General features: G+C 40.4%; 1 protein-coding gene across 4 annotated transcripts; it reads left to right on the plus strand.

Moving 5' to 3' along the window:
- The first annotated feature begins 9 nt into the window (after positions 1-9).
- On the plus strand, positions 10-25,104 carry LOC135721381 (ral guanine nucleotide dissociation stimulator-like). Of its 4 annotated transcripts, XM_065243572.2 has the most exons (18): positions 5,535-6,247; positions 6,334-6,420; positions 15,554-15,858; positions 16,024-16,098; positions 16,200-16,393; positions 16,646-16,767; positions 16,973-17,188; positions 18,426-18,614; positions 18,686-18,763; positions 19,018-19,104; positions 19,259-19,291; positions 21,200-21,321; positions 21,561-21,656; positions 21,739-21,955; positions 22,551-22,625; positions 22,724-22,975; positions 23,172-23,286; positions 23,413-25,104. In XM_065243572.2, the coding sequence occupies exons 2-18, from the start codon at positions 6,391-6,393 to the stop codon at positions 23,586-23,588; spliced, it is 2,382 nt and encodes a 793-aa protein (XP_065099644.1). In that variant the 5' UTR covers positions 5,535-6,247; positions 6,334-6,390; the 3' UTR covers positions 23,589-25,104. The 4 variants fall into 4 exon arrangements, 2 of the variants coding, with proteins under 2 accessions (XP_065099644.1, XP_065099642.1); XM_065243570.1 differs by lacking the exons at positions 5,535-6,247; positions 6,334-6,420 and adding an exon at positions 8,910-9,278; XR_012335351.1 differs by lacking the exons at positions 16,024-16,098; positions 16,200-16,393; positions 16,646-16,767; ... (10 more) ...; positions 23,172-23,286; positions 23,413-25,104 and adding exons at positions 10-269; positions 896-969; positions 1,210-1,250; ... (7 more) ...; positions 3,325-3,485; positions 3,571-3,628 and having other exon boundaries at positions 3,725-6,247; positions 15,554-15,691.
- The last annotated feature ends 415 nt before the right edge of the window (positions 25,105-25,519 follow it).

A 25,519-nucleotide genomic window follows, 5' to 3' on the forward strand; every position in this document is an offset into this window, starting at 1 on the left:
ACCCACGTTTGATAAATACGAGCAGACTCTGTAGCAGCCAGGCCAAAAAAAAAGGTGTATCTCCGACATGTGCTTCTTCTTTTCATTAATACATTTAATACATCAAAGGCAGTTAACGCAAACGATCGTGTAAATAAAATATGCGTTTCATTGCGTGTGTTTCTCGTAAGCGGAACTAATGCTTATGAGCGCAGCTGTTTCCGATCGGGCTGTTTTTTCTGCAGCACGTGACTGTAGCAGTCAAACATGTCGAGTTCATACAGAAACAGGTAAGAAACACACATCTTTAGTGCAGCTGTCACTTATTTGACGTTATTTACATCACACTTACAGGCCAAGAGTGATGGCAGCTCAAGTGTGTGTGTGTGTTTGTTGTGTAACTCGTGTCATTTAAGTGATGTCATACAGTGTATCAGCACGCACAGCTGTGTTTTGAGTTCATATCTGACCGGTACAGTGACTCTGTCAGATATTAATACGTTTGTACTGTAAAATATACAATAGTACTGAATGAGTACCATATCATATACCCTGATATTGACCTCATATAGCTTAGTTTTACCTCATGCGTATTAATCCACATTGAATGAGTTTCTTTACATTGACTGACAGGTCTTCATCACAGCAGTGGGTTCTGATCATGTGATCAGTTTGTTTATGTTACATTACAGAAATCAAAAGAAATTTATACTAACGTTGCATGTGTATATTATGTCTTTAAATGAAAGTGTGGCTGGAGACATGAACTAATGTAACCTTTGTAATGAATTAAATTAATAAGAAAATGAAATTTATAAAAAAACTGTCATGAAAATAATATCATATTGAAAAAATCTTAATGGTTAAAAAATAAATTTGATTTAGGCGGCAAATGCATTCCTTGATTGTCTTTCAGGATTCAGGAGTTCAGGGCGGTGCTGAGCGAGCAGAACATTCACTTACAGTCTTTACGTCAACTTTGTTTCAGTGGTACGTTAATCATGTTTGTGTGACTTTATCTAACTTATACTTGTCCACCAGTGTTTTCTCTCTCTCTTAGGCTGGTTAATGTTAGTTGTGTAAGTCTCAGAACCAACAGACTCTGGTTAAGTTCTTGGTTTAAAAATATTTAAGTTTTCGGTGTGGGACTTCCAGAATTGTTTTTGCATATTAATAATCAATGTAAATCTGCCTAATTCAGCCAAACATGCATCTCTTTGTCTCTCTCAGGGATCCCGTGTGAAAGTGGCATTCGTGCTTTGTGTTGGAAGGTCAATGTTTTGTTTCTCTGAATTTGTTTGTGTGTGTTTTAGTGACTTTAGATGATCATCATGACTAAATAAATGAAGAATTATAATCCATCAGTATCAGTCTGTAGGTTTGATCTTTTCTCTTATTAACATTTTTCTCTGTTTCCTCAGATTCTGCTGAATTACCTGCCGCTGGATCAAACATTGTGGGACTCTTTCCTGACAAAACAGAGGTCACACACAAACCCTTTGTCATGTAACTCTCTGAAATAAACAAAAATAATCCCTGTTATCAACACTTTAATTATGCTAATGTGGTATAATCTGATATGTCAGGGATGTGTATGCCCAGTTTCTGAGAGAGATGATCATTCAGCCAGGGATTGCCAAGGCCAACTTGGGTGCATCCCGTGAGGATGTGACACTGGAAGATCATGTGAGCGCCAGGAATGAGTTTCATACGTTCATATAGAGGAAAATATTCTAAGGGATCTGTCCGTCAGTGACTCTTATTCTCTTGTGCATTCAGCCTCTGAATCCAAACCCGGACAGCCGATGGAACACCTACTTCAAAGACAATGAAGTTCTGCTGCAGATCGACAAAGACGTCAGGTGCTTCACCAATCAGATCGCAGCTGATCCCTGAAGATGTTTGATTGAGATGAACATTAATGTTTGTTTTCAGACGGTTGTATCCAGACATGGCGTTTTTCCAGCGACCCACTGACTTTCCCTGCCAGCTCATCCTGGACCCTCAGAACGAGTACGAGACGTTACGTCGGCGGGTAGAACAGACCACTCTGAAAGCTCAAACCGTCAACCGTAACCGCAGCGGTGTCACTAATGTGAGTGTGTTTGTGTCTGTGTGTGTGTGTTTTCTAATTCATGCACATGTGTGTTTTTGATCATTGTGTGCTCTATTTGCTCTGAGCAGTACTGGGATGAACAAACTCAGGTGAGTCAGGTGAGTAATTCACACAAGTGTGTGTGTGTGTGTGTGTGTGTGTGTGTGTGAGACTTCTCTATATCTGCTAGTAATGATTCTAGAAAGAGTTGTAAATGGTTAGTTAACCCAAAATCATGTTAGGAACACAAGAGATGGTCAGCAGAAAGTTCTTGTACTCCACATGATTTGCATTCTGAAGCTGTATAAATCATTTTTCTTTTCAGGTGAACTAATCTTTTAACTTTAGAAAGACTCGAGGATCTCTGATGCAAAAGCCTCTAAAAGCCACCTCTGCCACAAATGGGATCATGATATTATACCGAATGCTCTACCTTCATCAAATACTTTCGCTTCAAATCCGCTTAATCCCGACCCCAGGCCATTCAGAATTACTGTATTGTTGGCAGAATCCATAAAGTCTCATTTACAAGAAAACCATTCAGACACACCTGTCAGAGGGTTTTGCATCTGAGCTCTTTAATTCTTTAGAACAGTAAACATTTTTACATCTTAATGTTTTTTGCTCAGCATTGTTGCTTTCAAGAACATCTGTAACAGAAATTTTATCCTCCCCTTTAGGTGAGTTCTCCAGGGAAAGCATTAAACTTGTATCCGTCCAATGAGTACGAGGTTTTACCGAACGGCTGTGAAGCTCACTGGGAAGTGGTGGAACGGATTCTCTTCATCTACGCTAAACTGAACCCGGGTATCGCTTACGTCCAGGGCATGAATGAGATTGTGGGACCAATATACTTTACCTTTGCTTCGGACCCCAACAGCCAGTGGAAAGGTAAGATTAAGCGTCATGTTTTGATCTTCTCTCGGCTGAGAAGTTCAGGAGCTTCATGTTAGAATACATCATCAGCATTTGTTGCTTTTATTCTTCTAGAACACGCGGAGGCCGACACGTTCTTCTGCTTCACCAATCTAATGTCAGAGAACAGAGATAATTTCATCAAGAGCCTGGATGACTCGCAGTGTGGCATCACATTTAAAATGGAGAGCGTTTACTCCAAACTGAAGGAGAAAGACACGGAGCTCTACATGAAACTGGTGAAGAACAAAAACACTTAAACCTCATGCTGCAAATCTTTGTTTAAGTGCCGTCTCACACCTTCAGCTGTCTGTCTGTCTGTCTGTCTCTCTCAGCAAGAGCAGAACATCAAGCCTCAGTATTTCACCTTCCGCTGGTTGACGCTGTTGCTTTCTCAAGAGTTCCTGCTGCCAGATGTGATCAGGATTTGGGATTCGCTTTTTTCAGATCAGGATCGCTTTGAGTTTCTCATTCCCGTCTGCTGCGCTATGCTGATGTAAGTCTGTGCGGTCGTCTGTCATCCTAGTAATATCAGCATAAAGATTCATTTCAGTCGTTATGATTCTCTTTGTGTTTTGCAGTCTGATTCGGGATCAGCTGCTGTCTGGAGACTTCACAGCAAATATGAGATTACTGCAGGTAATGCAGACTAACACACACACACACACACACACACACGCTTGTTAACAGTATGTATTATGAATCATGATGAGTGTGTGTGTTGTGTTGCTGTAGGATTATCCCATCTCTGATGTTCACACCATACTCGCTAAAGCTAAAGAGCTGCAGGATGCCTTGTAGTGGGTGGACCCCTCAGACTCCGCCCCCAGTGGAGAGTAACTGTACACCATGGTAACCGTGAATCCTGATGACAGCAGGGCCGCTCATCTCGCCGTGGGTGGAATCATCATCTGCCTTCTCTGATTGAGTGTTTGAATTGTGCTGTTTCTCAGGTGTGAGTGCGTGTGTGCGGGTGGGTGCGTGTTTGTGTGTGTGTGTGGATGCGTGTGTGCGGGTTCTGTTGTTGTACTTTTGTCGCACTGAACAAATTTAAAGAGCAACACACATAATTATCCGCACACACGTTGACCAGAAACTCCAGAACTCTCTTGTAGAAACAGTAAAGTAACTCCCTGTACTATAGTATAAATGATTAATCACTTCTCAGTGTTTGATTTGACTTTATATACAGCTGTATTTATATCAGCGATTGTTTACTGCTTTTTACTGTCAGTCTTTGTTTCATTGAATGTGTTATATGTCGTGTCTTTTATAAATTTTGTTTTACACAAATCTTAACTTCAGTTTTATGGATTGGAGGCATTGATGAAATCTGATTCAGAAGTTCATACAGTCAGACAAGAGATTGAAAGTCCCATGAGCGCTCTTCGATCTGTTAATTCATCATCAGAACTTGTAAACTGGATTCATTCTAATGAATAACAAACTCTCTGTAATCCAGCGTGATGCTAAGACACCGCATGTTGTTTATAAGATCTGCTTTGTTTTGACAGGGAAAAGCCCCTTTGTCCTATCAACCTTTTCTTTAGAGTTGTCTAAAGAATTCAGAGTGACATCATAGAAGAGACGGTGACATAATAAATCACTGAGTGATGTCATTTCCTATAACATTGATGTGGTCATTTATTTGGTAAAGTTGATTCATTTCATTGGTGAATCTTATTTTAAATTTTTGTTCACATTACATATGATTCTCAAACGCCAAAATTATTTCTTACTATTGTACCACCACCATCACTGCAATGTAGCTTTTAATATCTGACTCCGTTGATTTTCTTTTTAATGGATGTATGATAAAGAACGAGACTGATGTAATGGATGATATTCTTCTTTATAATCTCTCTTCTCTGGAGCACTGCACGCGTCTTTCTCTTAAGTGTGTGTTTGTGCTGTACGCACACTAAGATAACTGAATTTGTTTCTTTTGCATGTAAAGATGTTTACACACACACACTTGCTGTTAAATATAAATGTTTTTACAGTGGGACAATAAACAATTTTACCTTATAAATAAATCGCTGAGAGTTTAGCAGTTGCTGCATTAACTGCCCTGTTGCTGACTGCAGCGTTTGTTTACTTTCTGCTCTCCCATTGGCTGTCGCTCATTATTGAGATACTGTATCCCACAATGCATTGCGCTCAATTTTTCGTCTCCACACAGTTCTCATTATTGTTGGAATAAAAGTATAATTTGTATTACTCTAACGAATCAGCTAGAATCTCTAATCTGGTTCAAAATAAAAATCAGTATGTAGAGAAATAAAACAAAACCTTACCACAACATCAATCCACTTCAACCAAAGTAAAGAAAATAACCCCGAAATGTAAGCGAGATGATGATGGAGACGATTAGGGAGCAATTGCAGCTTTAATGCTAATTCCCATTTATTTCCTTGTAATAATCATTTTAAAATTGTGTGTTTTTGAAACGAGACAAATTTAGTTTATGTAGGCACGATAAACAATTTATTAAAATAAATAACTGTAGAAAATATGAAGAAAAAAGGATTCCTTCTTTTGGTTTTTGAGTTTTCACGAGATTCAATAAACCACATCTCTCTGTTTCCATGGAAACCGTGGCCTGGGCGACACGGGGATCAGCGGTCACGATTCACATTAACGTAAATAAAATCTCGATGTTTTTACAAATAAACTCTTGTCTGTTGTAAAGCAGCAGTAAGCGCTTCAGTCCGCGTCTTCAATAATCTTTATCATCTGTCGAGCACACGCCCTCCGCTCCCGTGCGCGCCTCCGTGTCCAGTGCGCGTTCACGCGGCAGACCCACAAACCCAGATCAGAACATGAGAAGATGAATACTGAATGTGTGTCAAGGGCACAAACGTGAGGATCACAGCGCAATTCGAGATGATTTGTTAGTGATGTGATAGGCGTCTTTGAGCCGGACCAGCGCCGGTTCCGCTGCGGGTTCGAGTTCTGATCCGAGGTCTTCTGTCGCTACGGGTTCGGGTTCTGGTGCGAGGCGGATCGCGGCCTGACTGTGATCCCGCTGCTGGCTTTTCTCTCATCCGTGGATCTCTTGCGGATGCTCGACAACGGCGATCCGAGGTTAAGTCGAGTGATGTGTGCCGTGAAATATGATGAGAAACATTTATGATCCCGAATCTTCGACTCCATTTTGATCTGCTGATGGATCTGTCATTTCTTCAGATGATGGACCCGTGGATTGTTGTTATTGTTTCTTGGATCCCTGATGTTGGATTGCTTCACATCTGACCGGTACCGTGTCGTGATTTCTATTAGAATCAAATATTAACGCAAACTCGAGTTACACCTCATGAGGAGATTTTTGTTCTCTGCTGCAGGTTCTGGTTCGGATCTGTGAATGGGCGAATGAATGTGATGAAGATGAATCTGAGCTGATGAAGATGATGATGATGCTGGATACACAGGTAACACTCGCATCGCATCAGATCACCTCATGTAGTTGTGTTTACAGTCAGTCATGATATTTACAGGATCGACTGAGATCAAATCACACTCATGAACAAAACGAGTTTTTTAAGTCATACAGTATTTGTCCAGGTGTTATAGGTCAATGAGATCGTGAAGATTTTGATTTAATGTCATACAGAAGTCTTACAATAAAACCTGTTGTCTAACAAAACCATTACACTTTATACAACTTCTGTTCTGGCATCCTCTATATACACTGCAAAACATGACTTTCTTACTTAGTATTTTTGTCTTGTTTTCAGTAAAAATATCTAAACATTCTTAAATTAAGATGCTTTTTCTTGATGAGCAAAACGACCCAAGAAAATAAGTCCAGTTTTTAGACCAAAAATATCAAATTGAAGTGATTTTGTGCAAAAAAATCTGCTAATGGGGTAGCAAAAATATTTTTCTTAAACACTAAATTCAAGAAATATTCAAGAAAAATTAGCTTACACCATTGGCAGATTTTTTTAGCTTGTTTTAAGCACAGTCACTAAAAAACTAGACTTATTAACCTAGGTCATTTTTCTCATCATAAAAAAATTATAAATAATTTCTATTTGTACTTAAAACAAGACAAAAATACAGTGACTTGAGGTGTAGATTGGATTGTTTGTTCGGGTGGATCGGTGCTTTTGGATGATTTGGACGAGTTTTCATACTTATTATTAATGCAGATTATAAATACTTAATAAAATCATAAAAACAATGAATTATAACACGACATCTTTTGGCATTGAACTGTGCGGTTAAGCTATAACTCAAGAGTCTGGGGTTAAAAGCAACATGCAGGTGGATTAATCATCTCAAAACCATAAACAGATCTTTAAGAGAAAAATATAGAGAGAAACACCAACACAAATATGTGTGTTGTTATTTCTGTGTGTTTGTGATGTCATTCAGACTGTATAAGCAACATGCAGACAGTGAAAGTAAGAGCTTTACGCTATTCATATCAACTCCAGCATCACACTGCACAGTAAAATATATCAGAAAAAGAATAAATGCAGGAAAAGTGTGAGTTTGATGTGATTTGCTGCTGTGTCTCTATATTTGAGTGAAATCTGACACAGGAAGTGATGTAGTGCTCGGAGACTCGTGTGTCAAACACAGATGTTCAGTGTGTGTGTGTGTGTGTCTGTGTTAATACATGCACACTACCTAAGCCCAGTTTCTCTCTTATTTGCAGTGTTCATATCAATTATATAATGATGGTAAATATGAACAAAATAAAATAGAAGATGACAGAAGTATTTCAGAGATGTTCATCTAGAGATGTTTTGGGGGTCAGAGGTCAGGGGGTTTCTGTACTCCTGAGGGAATCTGATGTACTCTTAATACGTTACATGATCTGCTCTTGACAGACATTTCTGGTGTAGCATCTGTGTACTCTAGATTACAGTTACCAGCATTACCATGATTTGAGTTTGGGCTACGGTCGTGACGCTGCGAGTGATTCTTCAGTATAACACCAGCGGTTAGTCACAGAAGATGTCAAGGGTCAATAGGTGTGATGTTTTCTGTCTTAATTGTTTCTTTGAGTTAGAGATTCAGATGTGATTTAATTTCTTTGCTTTAAAACCTGATAATTTAACTCAACTTAAAAGCATTTAAGTTTTAAAACACATACATATGAGTACTGTGAACTTAAATATGTGTGCATAAGTGGACTAAATATACTTAAGTACACAGTACTCAAATGTATGCATTTTAAAACTTAAATGGTCTAAGGCATTCAGTTTCCTCAAATGGTTTGAGTAAAGTAAACTTTTAAGGTTTTTCAGTGTTCTTGTAGTAAAGTGTGTGTGTTTGCGTGTGTGTGTGTGTGTGTGTGTGTGTGTGTGTGTGTGTGTGTGTGTGTGTGTGTGTGTGTGTGTGTGTGTGTGTGTGTGTGTGTTTGTGTGTGTGTGTGTGTGTGGCTACTGGCAGTAATATTCTCTTTTGTATTAGTTTGCTCTTTAACACACACCAGATGTGAAGTGGAACCCGCACTCATTTTCTTTTTGTTTAAAGAGTCTGAACATTACATGTATTTACAAGTTCCTGTAGTTTATTTGGTAGAGCATTGGATAAGCAGCATAACCTTGAATGAACCGTAATATCTTTCAGAAATACCTGAGGTTTGTGTGATTGTGAGTGACTGTAACAGGCGCGTGGGTCCAGCAGGCGGCGCTCTCAGTCCTTTATTCATTGTGCTGCTCTGTTTACACGTTAGCTTTGGTTTACTGTTATTTCACACGTTTATAAACTGCAGGCATATCTGTTAATTACATTAAGTCCTACCTCAGACAGGAAAATACATCTCCGTAATCTTTATCGAATAATGTTTAATAAGAAATGCAGTCTATTCTTCCACCGCTGAGGACAGTAACAGATATCACGTGACAGGTGTGTTTACTGTTCGGTCGTCTGCATCGCATCGCATCACTTTACACCGAATGATGACACAGCGATCTACCGACAGCTGAGCCCCGCCCGCTCCACATTCATTAACATTCCGCTCACTTCTGTTTCTGTGGTTCTGATCTGAGAATGACGTCATAGTCCCGAACGGAGAGGAGGCGGAGCCGAACACAAACACATACATACATGCAGTGATGGTGATCGGTCTGTAGTTCGGGTGGATTTTCTGCTACTGATGGTGTTTGTGTCGCACTGTGAGTTCGGATCCGGTTCGGTCATGTTTGACGCCAGTGTTTGGCGTATCCGGAGCATCCGAGATTCAGTTAGGCTTGAAATAAGCGACGAACCGAGTCCTGCGGTGGTGCTGAACCGATTCACACATCTGGATCCGGACACACCTAACCTGGAGGTATTCGCTTATTACAATAACAGAGATGATGATGATGATGATGATGATGTTACTGTACAGGCTCTCACTAGGTGCTTTAATAAATAACTGTTGTTGTTTTATCTGCTCAACTCCACTCATATTTGTTACACAGACTATAACACATTAATATCTCAATAATATTTAAGTGTAACCATGATTAGAAAATAAATAAGTTCATTTCTTTATAAGATGTAAAGGTGTATTATAAACTCTAAATGTCATTTCATAAACATGACACTTAATGAAAGTTAATATTTAATTTAATTAAATGACTGATGCTTGCTGATGTTTCCATTTGATGTAAAATTTATATTGATGTGTTTTTTATATCCATCTTGTGTGTTTGGTGAATGTGGTGAAAGTTTTTATGATTTTAAAAAGTGCTGTTACTTTAATAAGATCTGTTTAAACATTAATAACAAATCAGATTTCACAACTTGATTGTGTTCATGTGTCTGTGTAGAACATGATGAGAAGGTCATTCATTAATGCTTTAAATATATACAGTATATTATAATTATTTCATTTATACATGAAACACAAATATTCGGTCATTCAAATGGACAGTTGAAGTTCAAATCCATAACAACTTTATATCAGTATGTGTAATCCTGGGATAGTGATGGAGTATTATGGATCATAGTGATGGAGTATTATCCCCCATAGTGACAGGGTACTATGGTCTGTAGCGGTGGGGTACTCATGCGTGTGAACGCAAACGACCAGCAGACTCAAAGACAGCTTGCTGGCTGAGCGTGTACTTTATATTTTTCATAGTTGTGACGTGCACACCACCGCGGGTCGCACTGTGCCATCAACAGCCCTAGGATCCACAATTTTGACTTTCTTTTAGACATGTTTAACATTAATTATACAAAGCTTACCTCAGCAGCGTTACCTCAGTTTCTTCTGTGGTAAGCTGCGTTAATTTGGTTCTGTGACTGTAAAAAGTTGCTCAATGAACGGCTCGGAACCAAAACTTATGAATTCTGTGTGGTTCCCGTTCCTTTTAAAAAACAGAACCGGTTCTAAATAAGAACCGGTTCTCGGTTCCCAACCCTAATTACGGCCCGTAGTGGGCGTCCTGAAGCGTTCTTTATTTACATTCATTTAAAGTTACTGTAAGTTGAAATGTACTTAAAAGGGTTAAGAATTAAAGGGATACTTCACCGATTTAGCATTCAGCTTTGTATCTGTAGAAACCCGGCAGTATTACTGAATGACCATGTTTCCCTCCATCATTTCCCCCTGAGAGGAGAGATATCTGCATTTTGGTTCTGCAAAAAAGTCCTCCGATGATGTAATATGATGATTTTTGCATCATCGGAGGACTTTTTTGCAGAACCAAAATGCAGATATCTCTCCTCTCAGGGGGAAATGATGGAGGGAAACATGGTCATTCAGTAATACTGCCGGGTTTTTACAGATACAAAGCTGAATGCTAAATCGGTGAAGTATCCCTTTAAGAGAATTAATTAAAGAATGAATTATTCTGTTTTTGACCTTTATTTTATTCTGAAAATCCTATTGTAACAGAATAGTCTTCTCCATTTATCTTTGTCAGGAGTTATGAATTTGTATTTAATTTGAGTAGTAGTATTGAGTATCAGTTACAGTCATTAAGAAAAATACTCCTGCATGGTTGTCATGAAATTCAAAGTGTGCATATTTGGAGAAATATTGATTCAATTTGATATGTTTACTCTAAATTTCTGCAGGGAGGGGTAATATTTTATCCATTTTTATTCCAAACACGATGATATGAGCAGCGCTGAAGGCTGCATCCATATCCTGATCTGATGCAGAAATTTCATCCAGAATTCGCACAGTGATAGTACAGGCACTACTAGTCCGTACAAGCTCGAGCTAGTCCTCCTCCCCGGGCTCTTCTACGCAGCAGAGGCTGCGGCCTCCTCCCCAGGCTTCTCGCTGCAGCTCTTCTACAGTGTTTGTAGTCTTACACCTTCGACAAATATATTGCACTTTCAATGACGTAAAATGACCATTTTTACATCATTGAAAGAAGGAAGTGCAACACTGAAATCTGTATTTCTCCCGTCTCAGGGGAAACTGAGGAAATGATGCACGACCATTCAAAAACATGACTGGGTTTCTAACGATACAAAGCTTAATGCAAATGGGAGAAGTGTCTCTTTAAGAAAATTTGAGGACATCCAATGCTTGATATCCCTGATACATGCAGTGAGTGAGTCAGGCAAGGATAGTCAATCAGAGCTGGTAAGGTAGATTTAAATGTTATCAGCATAGCAGTGAAATAGAAGTCCATGCATGCATATGATGTCACCAAGTGGAGAAATATAAATAATAAACAGAAGTGGACCCATAACTGAACCTTGAGGAACACCCTATGAGACAAGATATTCACTCTAGTGATGGCGTATTATTGCCTATAACTACGGAGTATTATTGCCAATAACTATGAAATATTATTGCTATATGTTATTTATTTTTATGAGTTGGCTTCCCTTGTACATTTACATTTTAAATGTCTCCATTTAGCAAATGCGTTTATTCAAATACCACTTTGGGTATCGTGAGAGACAAAGAGAAAGCACTGTGGATAATGTTTGATTTGAATTTGTCCAGGTCTTTATTGTGTTGCCTACAGAAATTATATATACAGTAGATCAGATTCAAAGAGCATAGAGTTTTTCTCTTGATGCTTCATGTTTTAGGTGAGAAACACACACAGTAAGATGTATGTTGTATGGTGTTTGTCTAAAGAAGAGATGCAGAATCTGAAACCACATACAGAGACAGAGACGATTATAGGATGTACTGTCTGTGAGTCTCTTTGAGTCGGTTATTGATCTGTGTGATGTAAAAAACACCACACATCTTCTCTCTGACGTTCTCTCTCTCTCTCTCTTTCTCTCTAGTAAAGAAACAGAGTTAAAATGTGTTAAAACATAAACTAACAGTTTGACTAACCCTATCTGGTAATGGTGGCTCATGTGCTCAGATCAATACACTCTCATAAGATAATTCACTCAGAGGAGAAACATTTCCAGTAAGAGTGAAGTCTGTTTTTCTAAGGGCGCGCTCACATTATCCCAACCAAACCGTGCCTGGTGGGCGTTTGACCCCAAAACCTGGTTAGTTTGGCTGGTGTGATCGCTCTGAACCGTGCCCAGGTGCGGTTTGGTTAATCGCTTCCTGGCTGGTTTGCAGAGGTGGGCTCGAGCATGGTTCACTTGGGCTCAGGCGCGGTTTATTTGGGCTCAAGTGTGTTCGCAATTTGTGCTAGATTGTGGTTCAAAAGGAGAGACGTCAATTGTGCGACCACTCACCTTCAGCGGTCTGCATAAAAACCTTCTGATATTGTGTGATAAGTGTAGTGTGAGTGCTTCTGGGGAAGTAGGGAGGGGGTACAATTGTACTCGGTTCAGTTGGGTTAGGGATGATATGAGTGCGCCCTCATGCTTTACTGCTGTCAGTCATCTTTAACATTTCTCTGTTTGTTTTCTCTGTGGCTTTTATTGTTTGTTTTCATATAAGTTTGGATTTTATGAAAGTAGTTTTATTTATTAAAGGTCCCATATTTCAAGGTTATATGTTAGGTTATGATGTCAATATATATTTGCAGTTTAAGTCCCAAAAATAATCGCTCTATATTTTTTATGGCTCTTCTTTCAGGAGCTCTGCTAAGAACAGGTGGTTTTGGCCTGTAATAAGTAATATTCATGAGCCTCTCTTCTGATAGGCCTGTTGTTGTATGAGTGAAATATACAGTTGAAATAACGTTACCAATGGAAGTACACTAAGTGTTAGTTTCTGTACACTAAATGTTAGCTTAGTAAACCAACAGACACAAAGACTATAAAATTTTTTACCTTACCATGTTTAACTCAATAAACAAACAGACACCCACAGTGCCAGTGTCTTTAACTTAAGAAAACAAACACTTTAACGTTACAAAACAACACGTAAGCATCTAGTTAGCGTTGCGTAACTGTTAACAATATATCATTTCAGTTTTTTCTGACTCCATAATGTAACTTTAAAGTTAGGGCTGGATGATAATCATATTCGATTGTCTCGTGCACCTCTTCATGTGATTCAATTTAAAGCCGGTTCATTGATTAGTAGTAAATCAACATCAGCCACTTTCACAAGCGGCAGCAGGCAGCCGGTTCTGATAGCAGGTGACGCTATTTTACTACTAATCAACGAGATGCACGTAACAATCACGTGCAGATTAATAGGTGTGTTCGACTTCATGCGGCGCTGCGCAGACCGATCGGCGGCTGACTTGAAGCAGTGCATTCCGGTTAGTAAGTTTGTCCGACTTCAGCTGGCGCTGCATGCACGTGACTGTGTCATATGGTTTTTAAGTACCGCGAGAGCGTTTCGAGAGTAGCCGGCTAGCTCAGCCGGTGCAGCTTCTCCAGAGCGGCTGCCGGAGTTGTAATGACGTAACAGCTTGACGTGATTGGTCGCCTCACTGATGACAACGATCACGTGCGTTTCAAGTTTAATCCAACCTTTAGTTCCACTAATAAACATTATAAATTCATGTTTTAAAACAGGAAAAAACACTTTAATATGCTTAAATATGTTATATTCTGTCGTGTAATAAAATAAAAAGGAAAATAACAAACTCTATTGGTATTTTAATAATATAGGCTTGTTTCTCGTTATTTTCGGGTATACAGTATAAGCAGCAATTAAAATATTCGATATAAAATGTTTCTGGTTGCAACTTTTTATTAAAAGGTTTGTTTTTATCAAATTCAGCATCTAATTCACTTCATTCGCGATTAATAACAAGGAAACACGGCGCAAACGTCACTACGGCAAGCAGCAGGTGTCCGGCTTCACAGCTCCGTCTTCAGTTCCTCCCTCGACTGCAAGCGGCAAACCTCGCCGATCGGTCTGCGCAGCGCCGGGTGATCTCGAACACACCTATTGTGAAGCCCCGACTTAAAATGTGTTTACTTGCGCGTACTATTTACTCACTATAAGTAACTTCTTAACTATTATTCATTAAAGTATTAAGTGGACTGTCTGCTTATATCTACTAACACATTATTGTGTTGATCCCAATAAAACAAACATTCTTCTGACTGTTAGTAACTACATGTCTAATTATCTTCCCTAACACTCCATTCATGTTTTAATGAGGGTTAGTTGACATGTAGTTGCAAAGTTACTTTGAGTTAGAGAAATGTGAACTATTAAAAGTCCTTTTCACACAAACATTTACGGAAAATACACGGAAAATGTATCCGGGATTTTTCCTGGATCATTTGATTTTTGGTTGATTCACACTGCCAATGATTTTCTGGAATCTGTGCGTGCATTTACACACATACTGTAAAGATCCCTTAAAGACACATGACGTATTTAAAGTCCTGCACTTGGTAGTTTTTTTTCTACAACATCTGAAGTTTGATAATTATCTGTGATTTCTCTCTGGAGAAACCACATACATGCATTTTAGTTTATGATAAGATGATAATGAGTGTGTGATGATCTGTTCTGTCGTGCTAGTGAATGATCTCAGCTTCAGTGCTCCCTGATCTCTGATTCACTACAGTTTGTTGATATTTCTCGTCATGAATGTTAATCTGCATTTGTTTTAAACGGCTGAACCATAACTTATTTTTGCGATGACACGCGCGTCCTCACTTGTTGACACAGAATGCTTTCCATGAATCAATGTTTCTAGATCCTCTTTACGGGAGCGATCCCAGAACATTGACGGGACGGGACGTGTTTGTGTTCACACAAAAGCCTTTCGGACAATTTAACTGAAATTTTCTGGGACAAAGTGCTGTGTGAATGAGGTTTAAAGAAGTGGTATGTCCTAAGGTTCAGTTTATTTCCAAAGCCTTAAAAAATATATAAAGACAGGAGCTTTAATAATGAAACTTATTTCTCTGCACTGCTGTTAACAACTGATTCAGTAGTTTCGCCTGTGCATTCAGATCTTAATGATTAATGGTAAACAAACTTGGCTTGCTCTCCTCGAAAGGAGCTCCGCAGCTGAGCGTTTGTCTGTGCAGTGTCCTTGATAAATAAAGAAATAAAATAAAATAAAAAATAAGGAAGAGATGGGGAGGAGGAGGGATACCGGAAAAATTACAGCTGGACCTGAAGGCCTGAAGGCTGCCTTATATACGCCCATAATGATGATTGACAGCCCTGAATGTTTAGGCTCCTCTCGAACTTACGTTTAAAACTACAAATAATTACTATTCTGCATGTCTCTCTCTTGCTCTCTTTCTCAGAATGCAAGTCAGGAGATTGGTGAGGAGGTGGAGGAGGGTGCGGTGTTCAGCATCACGCTGAGGAAGGTTCAGATGTATCAGTCGTCCAGTAAGAGTCAGCGCTGGTTGGGTGTGGATTCAGATGCCTCTCTCAGTCTGTATGAGACGTGTAAACTGCGCAGTATTAAAGCAGGAACGCTGGAGCGTCTGGTGGAGTATATGGTCACAGCGTTCAGAGGAAACGACTCCACATACGTCACCATCTTCCTCTGTACGTATCGAACGTTTGCCACCACCAAACAAGTGCTGGACCTCCTATTGAACAGGTGAGTTCATAACAAACCTTCACAATGATCAACACCACATTTCCTCTGTTATCTCAACCCACTGGTGCTTTAATTCATGTGTGTGGCTGATGTCAGAGATGAGCTGTAGAATTCATTGGTGGTTGTTTTTATCCCTTTGGTTTATACTGCTGTGTGTTTTGGCAGATATGCTAAACTTCATCAGCAGCCGGGCGGAGACGCTCGCAGAATGACGTCTGATGAACGCACCGAGCTCAGGAAGTATGTGATTCCTAATGTCTATTAACAAAAAATCCACTTCTAGTGGTGGTGTGTATGTTTATGTTGCTCTTGAGTAACTCTCTAGTCTGTATTGTATCTAGCACTGTTTCCTCTATCCTGGGCGCCTGGCTGGATCAATACTCTGAGGACTTCTGGAAGCCTCCGGAATACAGCTGCCTGAGGAGATTAATCCACTACTTACAACTCAACTTCCCAGGATCCGATCTCGAGCGACGGGCCTGTAATCTCCTGACCCAATTCCATCGGAGATTTCAGCAGGAATCAGACCAGGAGGGTTCGTCGTTCTCACAATAATCACTCATGAAGAAATTTTTAAACATCATTTCAATGTGACATCTTTTATCAGAGTCTGTTAGTATTTGTGTGTTATGTCAATCTGACTTTAGAAATAAGATTATTGAAGAGCTAAGAATTGAAGAGATCCTCCAAAAAAGCATCCGTTTCATTTTCTTGGTCATTTGTTGAATGATGGATGTCATGAATAAACCAGGTCGTGTCTAAATGTCGTGTGTGTTTGTCTATGCAGTGATCGATCAAGGATGCTGTGCTTTTACTCTGCTGGAAGAGAATGGATTCAATGAAGATCCACCAGATTTCTTGAGCTTTGACCCAACGGTGGTGGCAGAGCAGTTCACACTAATGGATGCAGTGAGCAACATCTACAGTATACTGTACTGAGAAATATAGACAGGCTGACCGTAAACCTTAAACGTTTGCACACCATCAGGGACAAGTTTGACATTTAATTAATATGATTGATTTCATGTGGTCGTCTGGTGTAGTGTGTATTTCAAGAGACATTTGAGTGACAGCTGAGTTGTGTGAAACAGAAAGGTTTGTTTGCTGTGTGCAGGAGCTGTTCAAGCGTGTGGTGCCGTATCACTGTCTGGGCGGCATCTGGTCTCAAAGAGATAAGAAAGGGAAAGAACATCTGGCACCAACCATCAGGGCCACAGTCACTCAGTTTAACCGTGTCACAAACTGCGTCATTTCCACCTGCCTGAGTGACCGAACGCTCAAACCCGCACAGAGAGCCCGAATTCTGGAGCACTGGATTCAAGTTGCCAGAGTCAGTCTGAATGCATGTCTGATTACACCTCCACACACGTCTGATCACTCCTCAACACACGTCTGATTACACCTCAGCACATGTCTGATCACTCCTCAACACACGTCTGATTACACCTCAGCACACGTCTGATCACTCCTCAGCACACGTCTGATCACTCCTCAGCACACGTCTGATCACTCCTCAGCACACGTCTGATTACACCTCAGCACACGCCTGATTTCACCTCAGCACACGTCTGATTACACCTCAGCACACGTCTGATCACTCCTCAGCACACATCTGATTACACCTCAGCACATGTCTGATCACTCCTCAACACACGTCTGATTACACCTCAGCACACGTCTGATCACTCCTCAGCACACGTCTGATCACTCCTCAGCACACATCTGATTACACCTCAGCACATGTCTGATCACTCCTCAACACACGTCTGATTACACCTCAGCACACGTCTGATCACTCCTCAGCACACGTCTGATCACTCCTCAGCACACGTCTGATCACTACTCAGCACACGTCTGATTACACCTCAGCACACGCCTGATTTCACCTCAGCACACGTCTGATTACACCTCAGCACACGTCTGATCACTCCTCAGCACACGTCTGATCACTTTTCAGCACACGTCTGATCACTCCTCAGCACACGTCTGATCACTCCTCAGCACACGTCTGATTACACCTCAGCACACGCCTGATTTCACCTCAGCACACGTCTGATTACACCTCAGCACACGTCTGATCACTCCTCAGCACACATCTGATTACACCTCAGCACATGTCTGATCACTCCTCAACACACGTCTGATTACACCTCAGCACACGTCTGATCACTCCTCAGCACACGTCTGATCACTCCTCAGCACACATCTGATTACACCTCAGCACATGTCTGATCACTCCTCAACACACGTCTGATTACACCTCAGCACACGTCTGATCACTCCTCAGCACACGTCTGATTACACCTCAGCACACGTCTGATCACTACTCAGCACACGTCTGATTACACCTCAGCACACGCCTGATTTCACCTCAGCACACGTCTGATTACACCTCAGCACACGTCTGATCACTCCTCAGCACACGTCTGATCACTTTTCAGCACACGTCTGATCACTCCTCAGCACACGTCTGATCACTCCTCAGCACACGTCTGATCACACCTCAACTCATGATCTGATCAAATGTTGGTGATTGATTATAAGATGGTTTTGTTCGCTATGCTCAGGAATGTCGGATCTTGAAGAACTTCTCGTCTCTGCGTGCGATTCTGTCGGCCCTGCAGTGTAACCCTGTTCACCGGCTGAAGAAAACATGGGATGAAGTGTCACGAGAAAACTTTCGCATCTTTCAAGAGCTGTCAGAGATCTTCTCAGATGAGAACAATCACTCGCTCAGTCGAGAACTGCTGATAAAGGTCCAGTACACTGACTCCTTAACCTAAAATATCTGCAATGGGGGAAAACATTAAATTCTGTTCTTTTTCAGGAGGGAACATCAAAATTTGCCACTCTGGAGATTAACCCAAAACGGGCTCAGAAACGGCAGCAGCCACAGAGAGATCTGGTGAGATATTGAAACACATCTGTTGATCTCACACCAATCACTGCTCTTAGTTCTTATAGCACAAAGTCAACTGGTGATAATCGTCTGATGACATTTATTACTACAGCAACTAAAAGAAGTATTTCATTAATTGATGCCCTTGCCACACACACACACACACACACACACACACACACACACACACACACACGCGCGCGCACACACATTGACGTCAGTGTTTAGCAGAATGATGAGAGTTCATCTGTGTGTTTCAGACTGTGATGCAGGGAACTATTCCTTATCTGGGAACTTTCCTCACAGATCTGGTAATGATGGACACAGCAATGAAGGACTATCTGGATGTGAGTCTCTGGAGTTTTTAAGTCAGTGTGGTTTAATGGCTCAATGTTTATAGGCGTTATTTGAAGTTTAGGATTGTTTTATCTCTGTTGGGTGAGATTGAGTCTTAAGAATGACTGATGTGTTGATGATTCTCATCCATGTGTTTTCTCACAGGGCGGCTTGATTAACTTTGAGAAGAGACGGAAGGTGCGTATGAACCAAAACAACATGCTGACTCTGACTTCACCTGATCTAATGCAATGTCTCTTTTATTTTACTCTCACCCTCTCTCTCTCTTAAGCTCAACTTATACCTCTGCATTGAGTATACGATGTGTACCTTATGGCATAGCCTGGTATGCATCTCTTCAAAAATATAATAATGTGCCAATTCTACCTGGACCGCAAGCACTGTGATCTACTAGACGCCCTCTCTCAAATCAAACAAATCTGTGATATTTCAGCATATGCTTTTCTACTTGGGACAGTAAAAATTTTTTTAGGGATATTCAACAACTCAGGCTGTGACAAAAGTGGCTTTCTGTTTACCTCCATTACTGCTGATGCTTCTCCAACAACATACATGACCAGCTGCTGCTCTTGATTCTGTGTCGACACCTAACAGCAGTCTCCATGTCTGGACAATGAAGTATAAATCAGGCTTTACTCTCTCATTCTGCTGACTCTCTTTCTCATTCACTCGTTTACTCTGTTTTTGTCATTCATGTCATGGTGTTTACACAATATCAATGCAAAGTCAAAGAAGAAGCAGCTTGATGTTTGAGAAGCATCAGCAGTGAATAAACAGCGACTTTTGTTACAGCTTGAGTCAAATATCACTCCTCAACTTGCCCCATCTTTGTTTTCACCGTTTTTGACCTGATTGGATGAGTTCTAGCCGACCAATCACAGCGCTTGCGGTTAGGGTTGAACTGACTCACTGTTACCTTTTTGGAGAGGTGCACTTCAGCAGGGGTGGACTGGGACAATAATTCAGGCTGGGAATTTGACTCCATCCCAGGCCACTATGACTTTTAATCTTATAGATTAATATTATTAGTTGAAATAACAGATAGACTACCAGACGAATTATAAATTCAGCCACTGTGTTCATCTGACTTGGAACAAATTTAAATGATAGAAAAGGGGACAGACCAACAAGTGATCTACTTTAATAATGAGTTAAAAATGACCTGCTAATAAACTAATGATCTGCCTGATGCGTTCAGTATAGGAGTTTTCCTGGTAGGCACCTGACTTTAAAACATGTAATTATCAATGTATAGATGTGTGTTTTTACTGGTAACATGACTGACCTGGCTGCTCTTCTTGGTGAATATATTTCTGTGATTTTGCAGCATCTCCCTGCGTCTCTGATCAGGGCTGTTCTTTATATTCGCTCTCTTTCTCTCTCTCTCTTTCTGCTTCTCCTTTGCGTTTGCGCTGCATATTTGTCAGATAGAGCCAAAAAGTCAATGTGCTGCCAGCGTACGGTCATGTGGTGGCATATTGCCTGATACGTAGATTTTTAGAGGTCCGTCATTTATTCACATCATGGCCGTTTCTTAATCCGAAGGCAGCAGCCTCAGGAGGTCACATTTGTAGGGAGCATATTTCATCAATACATTATTTTAAAAATAATGTGTACTATTATTCTTAAATTATTCGTAAATTGTTTTATGTAATGCTCAGTTAACTTAAATAAACCAGGCTTGATGACAAATGCAGCGTGCATATTATAGAAACGGTCCATATCACGCCAACCTGAGCTGATTGCACGGCAGGCCAGAACGACCGTCAGGCCACCGGGAAACGTCCTGTTGCTCCAGATGGCCAGTCCGCCCCTGCACGTCCTACGGTTACTCTCTCTCTCTCTCCCTTATTCTCTCTCTCTCACACTTCCTCACTCTCTCATTTATACTGGCTAGAAAATATATATTTTCAAACATATTTTAAATATATTTCAAAATATACAAAAAAATTGCCAAAAAATATATGTGTTGAAATATATTTTAAAAATATGTTTACAAAAATGTTTTTTTCACCAATATATTTTTTAGCCATATTTTGAATATATTTTAAAGAATTTATATTTATACTTTCTCTCTCTCTGCAGGAGTTTGAAGTGATCGCTCAGATTAAGTTGTTGCAGTTGGCGTGTAATAATTATAATTTTCAGCGAGTGTCTGGTTTTAGTGTTTGGCTCTCCAGTGTGGAGAAACTGTCGGAGGCTGAGAGGTGAGAACTCAACATCACTTTATTATGTTGTTGTTGTTGACATGTGAATCACACAAGTGCACAAATGAACCACAATGGAAATTAGCCTGAGGCTTTTTTGTGTATTTTATCCTCAACAATTTATTTTAAGATGTGTATGAACAGGTCTTTTGGGCTTAATTGTACCTGTTTTAACTTGTATTGTCAAATAAAAACAAACAAACATACACACACATGGTTGTATTTTGTGTGTCCTGCAGCTACAGTCAGTCGTGTGAGATCGAGCCGCTATATGAATCTGCCTCCAACACGCTGAGAGCTAAGAAGAGCTCTGGAATTATGAAGAGATGGAGCGAGTGAGTATAAACCTGCGACTAAACACACATCAGCTGATTAAAGTGTGTAACCGAAGTAATGTGACGTGTTGTGTTTTGTCAGTCGGCAGCCGGTCGGTTCGGGTGATGCCGGCTGTAGCTCGTCCAGCAGCTCGCACTCCAAGTCCTTCGATCAGCTGCGTTTCCCTCCGAGCGTCGGCGGTTCTGCGGGCGACGCCTGCGACTCTGTCAGCGTGACGTCTGCCGGCTCCAGCAGCTCTGACGTGGAGGAGGTGAACGTTAGCTTCATCTCAGACTCACCGGACGCACTGGAGAGGAAGGTGATGACGTGTTTAGTGCCGCATGCATACTCATCTGTCCTTCGTTTCTCCTGTTAAAGTGTCATCGTTCGATCGAAACATTTGGAAAAGCACACATGTGTGCGTGATCTTTAACATGCACTGACAGAGATCATGTAAAGGACATTAATACAGCTGCTGTAGCACATAACTGAGAGTGAAGTTCAGTGTTTAACTCTTTCCCCGCCAGTGTTGTTTAATTCCTTTCAGAAAATGGTCTTCTTTAAATATATAAACAAACAATATATCAAATGAAAGAGCAGACCCTCAGCATTCAAACAAACAAACTAAAAAAGCATTTCATCCTACCTTAATTTTTTTCTCTTTTGATCATCTCTCAAATATGGGTAGGTTTCTTTAAAAATAAAACATTTTGAGAAAAAGCTGAGATAATTGCATTTTTGTGAAGGACTTTTGTTAGAGATCAGATTCAGAGCAATGATGAAAACATAGACAGAGTTTTACTGTTTTTGGATCAGTGGATGCTTCAGTGTTAAATAAGTTGTGTAAGAGTGACATCCGGTGGATAATAGTGGGAATATTGATTGCTGACTGTAGCTTTGTTTCCTTTCTGTAGACCTCCACACCTTTTGTAAAACACTCCAGCTCTACCATAGGAAAGTGCGGCCCCATGGGAGACCTGATACCCACGGTACTCTCGCTCTCTCTCTTTCTCTCTTTTACACTCTCTCTCTTTTTCTGATTATCACTTTCTAATTCTCTCTCTCTCTCTCTCTCTCTCTCTCTCAGTTTTGGGAATCCACATCTCTCTCATCACTGGACGCGTCAGGTCTAGGCTCAGGTTCTGGCTCTAGCAGTGCCTCCTCGTCTTCTGTGTCGTCCACTCCGGTGACAGGGTCCCGCTCGCACAAGCGCTCTGTCTCGGGTGTGTCCAGCTACTCGTCGCTGTCTCTGCCGCTCTATAACCAGCAGGTGGACGACTGCTGCATCATCAGAGTCAGTCTGGACGTGGACAATGGAAACATGTACAAGAGCATCCTGGTGAGAAAACTTCATGTCAACATCAAATCTTGAAATTTCATTAAAATGACAATGAGCTGCATTTATTTTGGTTTTTATGTTAGTTTAAGGTATATTACGAGTAGGAGTCAAAAAAAAAGAACATGGTTTTAATCATGAGCCATCATGTGAGTACCTGTAGTGATGTAGGCTGCACGTGCGTTTGTGTTTGTTTCAGGTGACCAGTCAGGATAAAACCCCGGCAGTGGTCAGGAAGGCGATGGTAAAACACAACTTGGACCGCGAGAGAGCTGAAGATTATGAACTGGTTCAGAAAATCAGTGAGGATAAAGGTCAGTCCCATTCAAATAGCCATGAATGTGCTTTAAATGTCAAAGCGCATCATCTTTCACTTCACCTGCATCTGCATCTTGTCTTTGCATTCCTAATTGATTTTATTTGTCCTTTTATATACACAGAACTAAAGATTCCTGATAATGCCAATGTTTTTTATGCCATGAACTCTACTGCCAACTATGACTTTGTCTTGAAGAAGAGGGGTTTCCCCAGAGTGGGCCGATCCAAACACGTGGCCAGCTCCACGCTGCCTCGAATGAAACAGAAAGGTCTTAAACTCGCCAAGGGGATCTTCTGACTTCTCTTACACGTCCGCTCCGGCTGAAGTCTGGCAGAGACGGCTGAACTCTCCGTCAGAGAGGCCATCTGTATGTTTACAGGCAGTCCTGTCAACTCCTAAACTACTTTCAGCGTTTTCAGCCTTGGTCTGCGATGTCATCGGTTCTGTTTCTGATGTCATTTCCTGTCAACCGTAGGTTGGTGTGGACTGAAAATAAATCATACAGGAGAAACGAAGCAGTTTGTGAAATTGTGTGCGTCTGTGTGTGTGTGTCTGTGTGCGTACACGTTCATGATGGTGCTATGACGGTACCTGACTGACTGCACGCATTTATCTGAATGTCACACAGGGTTGCTCGGGTCCATTCAATGTTTTTTTGTGTCTGTTCTTACTGCTGAATGTCCAGGCGTTGGACAGCAGATTGTACTAAAGCTCATTTACGCTGATCCAACAAACCAGCCAACTTATAATATCAATGTCTGTTGGATGAGTATGAACGAGTCTTTATGTGTAACACAGCAGCAGTGCATGATGGGCGTATCATAAAATATGAATGGGATCATTCAAACATAAATCCATTTCTGACTCATATTTTGATATTTGAACGGCTGACAGCTTTTATTGAGAGTGTCACTGCTCATTTGCATAAGAAAGAAGATTATATTAACAAAATGGTATTAAAACAAATGACATTCAGTCACTCTGTGTGTGTGTGTGTGTGTGTGTGTGTGTGTGTGTGTGTGTGTGCGTGTGCGTGCGTGTGTATGACTTTTTGTGTGTTGTGAATATTGTTGTGATGAAAGATCAGAAAAAAACATTGTACTGTGATTGACTGAAAACAGCAAGAATGTCAATGTAGAGAAAAACAAACCAATCCAGAAGTGAAGATGAATTGTGATTTATATCAAAGAGTTTTAGCTGTAAAGTCAGTGAATGAACGCATCTGATACAAGCGCGTGACTTCTTTTCAGGACTCGCATCTTTTGTACACGACTGCGCGTGATATGTTTTCAATATCGCTGAACGCGCGTTCACGTGTCGTGTTTTATGACGGAAGGGCCAAAGATCCGTCCGGTGACGTCAGCACTGCCCGTTTAGATCGGACTCCTACCGCAGATCTGTGGTGCCATTGGTTTTTTCACTGACTTTATAATCTCACACGCTCTGTTTTTCTATGTTATTTTGTAATCTTTGTACAGTATATGAGGTGTCCTTTGTACTTTTGCTTTTTATTTTACTTGCGTACGTGTCTCAGTGTTAGTCTTTGTATTTATTAATTTGTAAATAGTTTTGTAATGTTGTACATTTAGGTTCCTCCCATGTAATTATAAATAATGTGTAAATATGAATATATCTGTGCGAGGTTCATACCACTGCAGTTACTTTCAGCTGTCTACTCTGTTAACTATGGTTTTAATGTTTGTCTTGTCTTTTTTAATTGCACATATTTGATATTGTTCTTCTTATGATGCACTGTTTGTAATATTGGAGATGGTTACACAGTTAATAAACACGTGCAGTGCGCTTAACCATACACTGACTGTTGAATATAACATCTATATTAAATATCTTATCTAATAACATGCACTCTCTGGAGTTTAGGTGTTCTCGATGCTGCGCAGGCTAAGCAGCGTATGACATCACCGCAAGTCATTTTACGTCATGCACCAGTCGCTATGCGCAGAGCTGCATGACAAAGAAAGAAACATTTGTTTGTCTTTAACTTTTGTGACTGCAATAAGGATTGGTCTATAGTTCATTTAGGCTATACGCTATTATTTTACATGTGATACTTTATTCAGTTTCTACAGACCAACCTGAAAAACATAGAAAGCGCTGTTTGTTTGTTTGTTATATTAGAATTATTTGTGCTATCGCTCATAATTTGATTATTTGTTTTCTATTACTGACCATTTATGTGTCTTTAAAAAAAAATGAAAATATACAGG

This window comes from Paramisgurnus dabryanus, chromosome 18, assembly GCF_030506205.2.
Source record: "Paramisgurnus dabryanus chromosome 18, PD_genome_1.1, whole genome shotgun sequence".
In the NCBI taxonomy this organism is placed as follows: domain Eukaryota; kingdom Metazoa; phylum Chordata; class Actinopteri; order Cypriniformes; family Cobitidae; genus Paramisgurnus; species Paramisgurnus dabryanus.